Genomic DNA, 13,136 nt, shown 5'->3' with positions numbered 1-13,136 from the left:
TCTCCTGCATCTGCTGTCGACTGTGACATAGCAAAGCAAGGTCGTCGTATAGTGCTTTATGTATATTTTAGGCTCAGCTGGCATTATATCACTGCCTTTTTTTTTGCACAAATTCCTGAATTATTAGTGAAGAAGAGGATCAAGCAGAATTTGGAAGTATGAGAAGTCCTCCCTGTGTTCCTCACATGGCGTTATCTCTTCCTTTGATTCCATTGCTCCTATGTGCATTTTATGCAACTATGGTTTATTATCCGATCAATAGCAATGCAACTTCACTTCATTAAGTATGTATGGTACATGTTGCCAGAAGATGTTTCTCTGGGGTCGTCCGTGGTTGATGGATGCATTTACGACAATGAGACTGGCTCCATCTGGTTTTCAGTAAATGTGATCAGGGTCTGTTTAAGACTCACATGAGGGTTTTGGCCATAAGGACTTATTAAGATGGAAAAATTTCAGCTAGAAGATTCATATTTTGTCCTCTGCAAGCTAAAATGAGAATCAATAATTCAGACAGGTTTCATAAATGTTGGCTCTCCCACATTTTTTTTCTCACTGGGTGTCAGTGAAACTTGACTGTTCTGGTATTCATGGTGCTTTCAGTGTCCTGGGGCAGCTCTCAGGCTCTCGCAGATCATTCGGAGCAAGATACCAAATGAGTCAATTGGGAGATCTAATGCTCAAATAGCATGAGGTCATTTTGCAGTTCTGGGAAACAGACTTGAAATTTAACTAATTTCAGATAATGACATTTATTCAAACCAAAAAAAAGATGAGATGAAGTGTTAAAGAGGACCTGTTATGCTTTTGTGCTTTACTCCTTTCCTTTAGTGTGTTATGTAGTTTTTTTTGTTATAAATCATGTAAAAGGTCTGCAAAGTTATAAAGTCCAGGCCAAAGGGAGATCCTCTCCCCCACAGAAACACTGCCCCTGAACTGCCTGAAACGCCTTGCTTGAAGTCCCGCCTTTTCTTCTGTAACATGGTGATGTCACCAAGTAACACATTTGCATAACACCTGCCTAGCGGCTGGCTTGGCACGCCTTCAAACAAAGTAAGTTAGAGCGGAGCTGGAGCAGAGTTCGAAGAGTTTTCTTCGGTTGACCAATCACAACAGTGGGCCAGCTGACCAATCAGAGCAGAGCCCAAACAGAGCGATTCGGACAGACTGTGAAAAGGAGTGCTGCAGCACAGCTGGTATGAGAAAAGTCAAGACTTTTTTGAACATTAAAGCATGTAAACATGTCGTAGTAGAAACGCAAAATACAAGTATGCACCTGAAAATGAGCATAATATGTAATCTTTCATCATCATTAAACACAAAGTCTGTACATTTGTGCTTTCACTCCTAAATGACACATTAAATACAATGTCTGCGAACCTAATAGATAACTAAATTCTCTTTCAATAAATGTTGCATATCCTTCATTTTCTGATATATATATATAATGCTGTGAGAAATGACACTGTTACTGTTAAGCCAGTTGCCAAAAAGCAGAGCCCTGCAGGCAACTCTTGTGTCATATCCCCTTATTACATAACAGCAGTGCCAAGATTAGCATGTGCCAATACATACTAAATGAGCCAGAGAATTAACTGCATAATTCATCTAATTTGCAACGAGCATGAAACTCCGAGTAAGGCCTATATACAAGCTGCCGATAATCAGAAACGTGAAGTTATTGCAAGTTATTTTCAGATCCACCCAAATTCAGCTTGTGGCTTCCTGCTGCTTTTTATGCAAATAGGTGATACATGGAACATTGCTGTGAAATGAACTAGAGAGTGACAAAATCTTTTATAACCAGATTAAACAATCACCGCCGCTTGTAAATGTTGTTTACACCAAAATGGAGTGCAGCAGGATGAGTATGGTAATGTGTTTGGAGTGAGGAAGTTCCAAATTTGGTCAACAGATGGTGGCAGAAGGCTGAAGATAACAAGCACAGCATGAGGTGTGCAGTGTGTTGCAGAAATGGTTCATTGTTACATAAAGAGGAGAATATATGCTGTCTGCTGGCTTCAGATTCTGACAATGTAAACAGAGAAGGCTGATCAACAGCTACATAACGGTGTCTTAGATCTCCCTCATCACAGAAGCATCAAATAAAGACACAGCAATAAAGGCGCAACAGGGGTCATTAATTCATGAAAATCATAAATAATGACCATAATCCTCAAAACAGCAGGTTGTTCTTGCTGCTGAATTTATAATTGCTCCGACACGATGCTGCTGTACCGGAGAATAAAAAGTTATGTGTCACATTGCAGCTGTTCAGAGATGTGCATTATCATCTCTGCTGTCACAACAGGTTTGGTTACATAATGAATTAGCTAAACAGAGTTAGATGAAGGAAAAACAGAATTCCACAAGCATTGAATTAAAGCTGCAGTAGGTAGAAATGGAGCAAATATGATTAAAAAAGTTTTTTTTTATAAAACGGTCACTATATCCTGACAGTAGTGCATGAGACAGGTAATCTGAAAAAAATCATGTGCCTCTGTGTCCTCCGGTGCTCCTAATGGCATCTGCAAGATTTCACAGACTGGAGGAAAACAACCAGTCTCTTAGCAGCTGTCACTCACTCGCGAACTCCGATCAAGCGGTCAAACTAGGCAGCGCTGAACAAATATGGATCAATATTCCGTTACTGTAATGCCTATTTCCCTCCACAAATGTTTTCAGAAACATCTTGTAGTGTACTGTTTAGCTGTAAAATTAGAAAGTTTACCAAGTTACCAAGCGCCGCCCACAATCCGTAGCGCGGCCAATAGGAATGCTCAATAGGAACTCTCTCTCTCTGAAATGACCTGTGATTGGCCAAAATCTCAGGTCACAGGCTAGATTTTTTAAAGCCTGAAAACTGACACATGAGGAGGTGCATAAGTCTAGTTTTCTCTCAGAGCACTTGAATTACAATATGCTGAAAGGTTATTATGGATTTTTTTGCCCAATGATGCCAAAAACATTCTGCCTACTGAAGCTTGAAGTGAACATCATGGCAAATTAAATTAGAAACTATTAGCACTTTGTTACGCCTTTTGAAAATACTGAACAAAAAACGCTAAGATGTGATCTACATGTATGCCCCTTGGAAATCACACTGCGGTAAAAACTAATATTAACCTCTAGATTGAAGCTTTGTTTCCAGCTGTAATACTGGGAAGAAGAAGAATAAAGAACGGTTATTGCACTCTGTATTATTAATGTGTGAGAGAAGAGCATCAGAGCCTCAGGCTGCATGATATTATATTTGAATTACTTTTTTTTATATAAAACTTTTTTCATCTTTGCACTTTTTCTTTTTTCTGCACCAAAACGTTGAGACACTTTACCCTGAGAGTATGCCATATTTACAGACACACAAATGACATGTATGCTTTTTTGTCTCTTTAGCTATGTTTAATCAGTCATTATCTGCAACAACACACTGCTGCAACCAGCAGGACAGCTTTGAGTGATTGGGACAGTCATCTGGCCTTGAACAGCTGTTGTTGTAATGCACATTCAAACCAGCAGGTGGCTCTGTATCTTCCTTTTTTTTATTGAAGGAATATCCAATATGATCCATATCACACCACTTCTGATGAGATTCCTTAATGTAAGACCTTTTTTAACATGCAGTGATATTTGATAGAAGCATGTGTATTATTGGTCTGATGTGACATCCAGGAGGTTTGTGGATGAATTTGGATGCCTTTTTATGGTACATTGTTCCCTTATCATGACTATTATTTATTTGTTAATTGCATAATACACATGTGTGTGTGTGTGTGTCAAAGAGATGGGACCACAGAACATCTAGCAAAAGATGAACAGCATTTGGCCATTGTTGTGCCAGCTGTGGATGCCTTTGTATGGCACATCTTTCCTTATCATGACTAGTATTTATTTGTTAATGGCATTATACACGTGTGTGTGTGTGTGTGTGTGTGTGTGTGTTTGTGTGTGTGTGTGTGTGTGTCAAAGAGATGGGACCACAGAACATCCAGCAAAAGATAAACAGCATTTGGCCATTGTTGTGTGCCAGCTATGGTTTTTGAATCTCACATCTGGCCTAAGATACAAAGTTGTACATAAACATGGAGTATTTTAGAGTTATACGAGGATTTGTCATTATTGATTACTGGTGCAAATAAATCCATTAAAAGACAATATTGTGAGTGCATGCACAAGTGTGAATGTATAGGCCTTACATGGGATATAATAGTTTTTTGTTTTATAATAACATCTATTAGGCTAATAATCCTAATGTAATTGCAGTATCAAAGAGATGGGACCACAGAGCATCCAGCAAAAATAAATAGCATTTGGCCATTGTTGTTGTGCCAGCTGTGGTTTTTCAATCTCACATCTGGTCTAAGATATAAAGTTGTACATAAACATGGAGTATTTTAGAGTTATAAGAGGATTTGTCATTATTGATACTGGTGCAAAATAAATCCATTAAAAGACAATATTGTGCAAGTGTGAAAGTATGAATGTATAGGCCTATACATGGGATTATAATAGCTTTTTGGTCATTGTTTTGCCAGCTGTAGTACATCTGGTCCAAGATATATAAATTGTGCATAAACATGGAGTATTTTAAGAGTTATAAGAGGGATAAACATTTGTCATTATTATTATACTGGTGCAAATAAATCCATTAAAAAGACAATATTGTGTGTGCATGCACCTGTGAAAGTGTGAATGTATAGGCCTACATTGGAGCTTTTTGGCCATTGTTGTGCCAGCTGTGGTTTTTGAATCTCACATCTGGTCTAAGATATAAAGTTGTACATAAACATGGAGTATTTTAGAGTTATAAGAGGATTTGTCATTATTGATACTGGTGCAAATAAATCCATTAAAAAAAGACAATATTGTGCATGCATGCACGTGTGAAAGTGTGAATGTATAGGCCTTACATGGTATTATAATAGTTTTTTGTTTTATAATAACATCTATTAGGCTAATAATCCTAATGTAATTGCAGAATCAAAGATGGGACCACAGAACATTAGCAAAAGATAAACAGCATTTGGCCATTGTTGTGTGCCAGCTGTGGGTTTTGAATCTCACATCTGGTCTAAGATATAAAGTTGTACATAACCATGGAGTATTTTAAGAGTTATAAGAGGATTTGTCATTATTGATACTGGTGCAAAAAAAAGACAATATTGCGCATGCATGCATGTGTGAAAGTGTGAATGTATAAGCCTATACATGGGATATAATAGATCTATAATAGAGGCTAATAATCCTAATGTAATTGCAGTATCTGCTTGCTTGTGTGTATCTTGCAGCAGCCAGTTTTTTTGTTTTTTTTGCAGTTGCATAACTGTCAGGTAGGTTATTATAATGATGTGCACGTTGCGATTTTTCTTTTTTCCCCCTCTCCACCAAAATCCAATCACACACCCTCCCCCATCTCAAGTACAATTACGTGTTGGGTGACGTTTCAGCATGCGGAGGAGGAGGAAGAGGAGGAGGAGGGCGCTGGGCAGGGACCACTTGGACCCAGAGAGAGAGAGAGAGAGAGAGAGAGAGAGAGGAAGGACTAAAACGCTATTTCATTTGCAGCAGCAGCAGCAGCAGAAAAAACAAGGCGGTGAAGTGAAGGCAGTGGACCAGCAGGGCGCCGTGCTGAAGCCTCTCCAGCACCCATTGTCTCCTTCAAACACAGAGAGAGAGAGAGAGAGCAGCAGCTGAGGAAAAAAAAACGGGTTTGACCAACAACAGAGGAGTGTCCTAGTGGTGTAGTAGGCATTGCGGGTTTTGAGAGAGAGAGAAAAGAGAGAGAGAAGGGGCCCTGGACAGATCTGATGGCCACATAACGGAAAATGAATCAAGTTGTAATAATATGAGCTACGTTTTGTTGCATTTGGCGACTAACTATTGATGCGCCGTCGTTTCTCCTAACAACCATCACCATAGTTACGCGCGGACTTTCTTTTGTTCATCGCTCCAGTCTCTTCTAGTCTGCACGTTCTGCGAGTTCAGTCCAAAAAAAATGAATTTCCAGTCGAGCGGGCCAGTGTCCGGTCTCTCGCAGCAGTCTCAGCCGGCCATGCCCACTCCAGGCACGGTCCCGGCTCCGGTTCCGGTCCCGGTGCCCCAGTCCATCCCGTCCCAGTTCGGATCCGGATCGTCTGCGAGCTCAGGAGCCGGTCAGTTCGGTTCGGGGACCGTCTCGGGCCAGGCTAGCCAATCGGGCTCGGCGGGCTCTCAGCAGTTTGTTTTGTCCAACTCAGCCGCCATCCGGGCAGAGATCCACCGGTTCGAGTCCGTCCACCCGAACATCTACGCCATCTACGACCTGATCGAGCGCATCGATGACCTGGCGCTGCAGAACCAGATCCGAGAGCATGTGATCTCCATTGAAGGTGAGTAAGGGGAGGGTTTCCTCTGTGGTTTTCATTCATGGAGGGTTTTGGGAGGTATGGGGGTCTCCTGTACCCTTCCCTTTTATGTCCACATTGTCACACACAGTGTCAACAATCACACTTTGAGGTTTGGAGGTTGGGTTAGGGTATGTAGTTCTATAATTAGGGGTACATGTCATGTCCATTTATCAATTTTTACTAAATATTCACTTCAAGCAATGGTCAGTTTTACATCAGGGCACATTTCTCTTTCATTTAAAGGTCCCATATCGTGCTCATTTTCAGGTTCATGCACTGTATTTTCCCAGTAAAATAACTGTAAAGAACTGGCAGCAGGGTTTCCTTTATGTTACTGTAAAATTAATATTATTATACTGTCGCTGAAATTTAAAGCTTTGTACTGTTAATGAAAAATACAGTTTTTTGTATTAATTTCACAGTATTTTACAGTTAATTTACTGTTTATAGATACATTATACAGCTGTTTTTCCTCCTTTCTTTTACATTATCCTACTGATTTGTTTTAATGCACTATTTAAGTTGTATTTTTTACATACATTTTAATAAACATTATTTTTTGCCCAGATGAATAGACTTATCAGGTTACAGACATAGGGATAGTCACACTAAATACAATTAAAGGCACTTGTTAGGAAAAAGGCTATAATAGACTTGTTGACACATTTCCCAAAATGTCTGTCTATAGCTGGCTACAAGCACAGAATGCAAACCATAACAACATGTGAGTGAAGAACAATAAAGCTATTCACTGATTTTACAATCATGTGCAATGTACAAGCCTCACATGTGCAGATCAGGTCCCCGAATTAAAAAAATACTGCATGAAACGGTTACTGATGATACTTTAGACAGTTGATCAGCAGTAAAGTGCTGTTTTTTAAGAATGCATTGTAGTTCAGCAATAACAGGTTAATACTGTTGAAATCCTGCTGTAAATTAACAGCAATTGTTTACAGTGTGTCCATGGGCTGTATTTATCAATTTTACTAAATATTCACTTCAAGCAATGGTCAATTTTATATCAGGGCACATTTCTCTTTCATTTAAAGGTCCCATATCGTGCTCATTTTCAGGTTCATACTTGTATTTTGTGTTTCTACTAGAACATGTTTACATGCTCTAATGTTAAAAAAAACACTTTATTTTTCTCATACCGTCTGTCTGAATATACCTGTATTTACCCCTCTGTCTGAAACGCTCCGTTTTAGTGAATTTCAACAGAATTTCAACAGAATTTCAGCTTGGGTCCATGTTTATTTCCTGTCAGCTGATGTCATTCACATACACTGCAACAGGAAATAAACTGGAACATATTTAGAATGTTTATGTTTAAAACCGTGTGATGGTCTAAATTTTGTATATTTGTGACATCACAAATGGACAGAAATCCTAACGGCTTTTTTCAAATGCACAATTTCTGAATTCGGGTTGTGTGTATTTCCCTGTGGATTGAGTGTTTCGATACTTTCACAGTATTTATATAGGACTTACGCCTGCTTTATAATAAAAAATCATGAAAATCTCACTTTTTATAATATGGGACCTTTTAATACAGAAAAGTCAATAGGTCCCATCATTTTATTTTGCAGAAAATGCATATTCTATACTGGAATTTGCTGTTTTTGTGTGTTCCGATTAGCTAAATGTCAGGTTTTTTCTCTTCAGATTAACATTAAAATACATGTTTTTATATATAATTTTCACAATTATTTGTTCAAAATAATCATTAAAATATGAGAAAGGTGTTTTAAAAACTATTTGGCTCATTCATGTACATTAAATCATCAGGTACACATTGTCATAGGCGCATATAGCACACACAGTGTCAACAATCACACTTTGAGGTTTGGAGGTTTGGGGGCGTAGCCATATGTCCCATATAGTCCTGCTCCTCCAGGAGTGAATTGCCTCCATATACTCTGCAGTGTTAACAACAACATGTTTCAAGAGGCACATTGTAATGAGCCTCTCAACAAATCTGCTGTTTAATTTAATTTCCTAAAGGGATAACACTGCTGTCTCATGCACTATACAGTCTGACCTTATTTTCATTTTGAACCAGTTGGAGCAGAGGCAGCCAGTGTTAAGTCACATGTTGCATGAAACTAATGATTGCCCCTGAACAATGCAGAGGCACATAAGGCTGCAGAGAGGAGAAATGATAGGGATTGGCATGATGGACAACATTGGGTGTGTTATAAAAGCCACTCAGCAGGGTATATTCTTCACACACACACTGGAAGTTCAGATGTTATTACCTGATCAGAGGAGGGATGACTGTAAACCAGCTACAGCAGCTTGTCAAATTCCAAGTGATGCTCTGTCAGATGTGAACGTCTTTAAATTATGGTGGAGGTTTCTTGTGTGGTTCTTTCCGCTACTCACCCACCCGTGTATCCAATCAATGGCAGTGTGTGACACAGCAGTCAGCGTGCTGTCCATCAAAGTCAGCAGGCAGGGGTCTGGAGGAGGATTACAGCAGCTGGCTGAATGTACACCACCGGTTCCAATACTGCCTTTGGTAGCATTCAGATTTAGATTAGTGCTGACCGATAAATCGTATTCTCATCGTCATCGCGATATGAACATGAGCAATAACACATCGCAAAAGACTGCCTGGAACGCTATTGTTAAGAAAAATAATTTTATTTAGGGATGGTTACCAAAACCTGGTATAAACGGGCCCCAGAGCTAAAGACCGTAATGTTAGTATCACGCTGTTTCTAGTGAGATGTTATAGAGTTCATATAGTGACTTTGCTGTTGTAAACATTACTGTTGCTGCTCTAGAAACCACATTTAGCCTAATGATATTTAAATTGTTCAATTCTAAACAATCAGGCTGACAAATGTAGCTAATATGCATACTTCAATATTTGTTTATTTATCGTAAGTCATATCGTCATCGCAATATTGAACAATATCTCACATCGCAGATTTTCCTCATATCGTGCAGTTCAAAGGAATTTGGTCAAAGGAAAGGACTCAAGTTGCAGTTTATCTTGAACGCAGCAATCATTAGAATACACCTACATGAGCGTTTTTTGAGGAAATATACAGAGTATCAGTGAAACCAGCTTTTTGGCAGAAATTATGAGTAAAAGAGTGAGAGGTAAATGCAAGGTCATATTTTCAACACTGTATTGTTTATTAGTTCTGTACTGGGCAGTACGATTTGAGCATTTTGTCATTTCAACAAAAAATTTCGCATTTTGTAGGCATTCAACAGTTACAGCTCCCATGAGGTGTTGACAGCATGCCAATGGCAAAGATTCATGGGAAATGTTGCTGAATGGTAAAAAATAAATGTTTAATGGAGCTTTAAGGAAGATATTGACACGTTGGTTTTAGATTGGTGATATACCTATAACCGACCTCAGGATTGTCAGAGGTGATCTTGACAATATTCACTACTGAATTCACTGAACATGATTCGGGATATTCTGGTATGTTATCTGTAAATGACACAGCAGGCAGGGACAGATTTTGTACTTTTTGTTTTGCTTTTGCTGATTGTTTACATGATATTTTTGAGTTTTTGACATTTACCTTGATCTAAATGTGTCATCCGGTTTAGGTTTCGGACAGATCACAGTGGAAATGAAAGTCATCCTCGTTTAAAAATAGTCAACTGGTGGCCCTGTGGTGTCTCAGTTCAACCTGATTCTCCGTATTTCTGTTGCCTTCAGGATTGTTGCATAATTTTCTCAATGAAGGCATGTCTTTATACTGTGTCTGGATAGGACGACACTGGAGCCTTTTATGAGTTCTCTGTTAGATGTACCTCTTGAAAACCGAAAGGTTATTGCTTCTTGCATTATTCACAAATCTGTTTGGATACAAATACAAATGTTTTCTCCAGACCTAGGTGTCCTACACATTTAAAAAGCATTCTAGGAGTAAGTTTGTGGTGTTGAACTTCACTTTTATGGAATTAATTCTCCTTCAAGCTGTTGTGTCGACTTCAGTTACAGAATTTTCTTTTCCCAAAATGCCCTTTCATAACCCCCAGAAGAGAGAGTGTGTTAGAATTTAGCGAGTTAGCCAACAAGTTCATGAATATTGGGTCATGTCTGAAGGCTACTGTACTTTTTTATTGCTCTCAAAACATGACACGGACTGCATTAATGTCTACTGCAACTTCCTGACAGTTTCTGTGTCATTGTTGAACATTAGCATAAAGATTAGAAACAAACCCTTGCTTTGTGATTCTGCATGCTAAACCTGATGCGTATTGTTGATGTTTGAGATTAGGATGTCACATCATCTGTATTTGGCTGGGTATCCTTGGGAATAAAAACAAAAGTGATAGTTGTGACATTGTGTTCACACCTGCAGGCTTATACAAAATGTTATTCTGGGAAATGTTTAACCCCCAAAGCTAAAAATCCACTGCTGAATAACAAAACAGGCGCAGAAATGCAAAGTATCCTCCCCGTAACCGTTTATTCATGAGTCTGTTGAGCACATTGTTAACCTGATTGGGGTAAACTTTGACGTTATGTGTTTGAAGAATGGTGTTGAATTGATATTTGGAAGCATACACCATATGTCAGAAGGCATAACAGATTTTGGTGTCCCTCGCATTAGCTTTGATGTGCGTTCTGGTGCTTTTTCGTGCCGTTAAATGAGATGCAGTTGGCTTAATAACTGTAACTTGGAGAGGCTTTGAAGAGCTGCAACAGGAGACATTGGCCGACTTGTCTTCACCTGCACTGTGGAACTGCAGAGCTGTTCCTCTTCAATCTTGCATCATTGCAGAGTCTGTTGCTAAGGAACCAGTGGCTCATGCATTTAGCTGAAAATGCTGAAGAAAGAGTGAATATAAATTACAGCCCATACAAAATGAATTCCCATTATTACTAAGGTTTCCTGTTGGTTTGTTGCTTAATAAGACCTTTATACGATGATGACACGCCATGCAGGTTTTTGTGTATGTTTGTTTTGCCTCACATTGTTCCTTTTGCAGTGATTGATAGTCAGGGTGCCAATTCATATTGCAATTCCAAATAAAAAAAATGTTCTTATGTCTTTTTTAAAACAATGTTTGTGAATACAGGACTGAAGCTGATCTAAATTAGACAGGCGTGTAATTGATGAGAAGCTGTGAGAATTACCATAGCAGGAAATGTGCAAGCAAAATGGCAGTGCAGAAACATAGAGAAGTGCTAAGTGGTTGGCAAGTGGATTCACTGTTAAAGTCTTGGAAGATGATTCGCTAATAATCCAGGAGGCTTGGATAAGCGTGGCAGGGTAATCTGTTTTGGGGTCCCAGGCCTCCAATTTCCCACCAGGTGCAGTACACACTGCACACACTATAGATGGCAGCTTCAATAGATTTTGCACAGAGGCCCAGAAACCAACCAGTGCTCCTATCCTAGAATACTACCTTGCCCCAAGGTTTCATGTCAGTTTGTGATAATTTGAGGAAACATTTCCAAAACAAATTTGCAAGCAATCAAATGTCCAAAAACGCACTGGGTGTGAACCTGCATGGAACTTTTTTGGGGGCCTGGGGGCAGTTGTCCACTTTGCCTAGTTGGTAATCACAGTCACAAAACGTCTATGATCTGTGACCCGAATGACTGGGAACATCCGTAATGTTAAAATGACTCTAAAATCCTCAGGATTAGATGGTGGGGTTGCTAGAGTGGCAAACCGGTGCTTTATCAATCAGGCTAAACTGAAAAGTGCAATTTCCTGGCCAACCATTTGGCCTAATCCATAAAGTGCTTTCAATGGCCGTGTCAGTAAATCTGTGTCTTTAGTCTGGGAATGAGTCTAGACCTGGGCCTCAACTCAATGTGAGCAACCAGCTCATAGAGAGGCTTCTTCCAAAATCGCATACTATGCACTATATATCCAATGGGTGTACCATTGTTCAACATACTTTTGTGTACAGTGGTATGTTTCTTTCCGTAATTTACGTCGTCACTTCCTGAGAGCCTCCGTGCCGGTTGGAGACGTGTAACCATGGTAACCCGTGCCAACCTCATGTAACCAAAACGGTAATTTGTGAGAATCAAAGTTTGAATTAATGTAAAGTGTATATTACGCCTAGCAAAGTGAAATCGTATACTTACAGTTCAATTTGAAGCGTTATTGACGTTACAGAGCTGTTCGTCAACGTCTGTTATGAATGTTGTCGTCACTACCGCATTGCATTGTTGGATATGTATGCCGCCGTAGTGTCCAGCGTTGCATACTGTAATATTTCACCGGAAATAGTATGCAATTTGTGTACTATTGGTTTCATACTAAGGTTTTGGACATACTAAAATATTTCACATACTGTTTTAGCATACTAAATAGCATGTTAGTGTGGAATTCAGTAGTTTTTGAAACTTGACGGACACATAACGGACAATAAAGAGCAAAAATGTACACATAGTGACTACAATGCATTTCAGGACAGAATTAACCGCAACTGGAACAAAATAAGAGAACAATTATTATATACATGGAAAAAAAATGTAAGTATATAATATATGCAATCTGATAAAAACTAAAGGTTGTTGAGGAAACGGGTCAAGCTGTGCCTTGTTCATTAACAGCCAAATCTGTTAATTCTCTTGATATTGCCTTGTTAATCATCACAATTAAAACTGGCTAGTCTTCTTGCCAGTGGCGATCTTTAAGCCTCACCTTGAAGTGACATTGATGCTGCTGCAGAAAGTTTGTTGCAGACCAAAGTTTTTAAGCTGTCGGCCAAAAATATCCAATTGAGGATTGCACCGCAACAGTGATG

General features: G+C 39.2%; 1 protein-coding gene across 2 annotated transcripts in view; it reads left to right on the top strand.

The window, feature by feature from the left end:
- Positions 1 to 5,480: 5,480 nt before the first annotated feature.
- The window catches only part of agap3 (ArfGAP with GTPase domain, ankyrin repeat and PH domain 3), a 150,498-nt gene continuing 142,842 nt past the window's right edge, over positions 5,481 to 13,136 (top strand). The window contains exon 1 of one of the 2 annotated variants that reach the window (XM_037788459.1): positions 5,481 to 6,368. In XM_037788459.1, the coding sequence (XP_037644387.1) occupies positions 5,996 to 6,368 (373 nt within the window). In that variant the 5' untranslated portion in view covers positions 5,481 to 5,995. The remainder of the gene's footprint in view (positions 6,369 to 13,136) is intronic. The other variant, XM_037788461.1, reaches the window with a different exon arrangement.

Source organism: Sebastes umbrosus, chromosome 12 (genome assembly GCF_015220745.1).
Source record: "Sebastes umbrosus isolate fSebUmb1 chromosome 12, fSebUmb1.pri, whole genome shotgun sequence".
Classification (NCBI taxonomy): domain Eukaryota; kingdom Metazoa; phylum Chordata; class Actinopteri; order Perciformes; family Sebastidae; genus Sebastes; species Sebastes umbrosus.
Note: the sequence above shows the minus strand (reverse complement) of the source record. Positions and strands in the feature narration are given on the sequence as shown.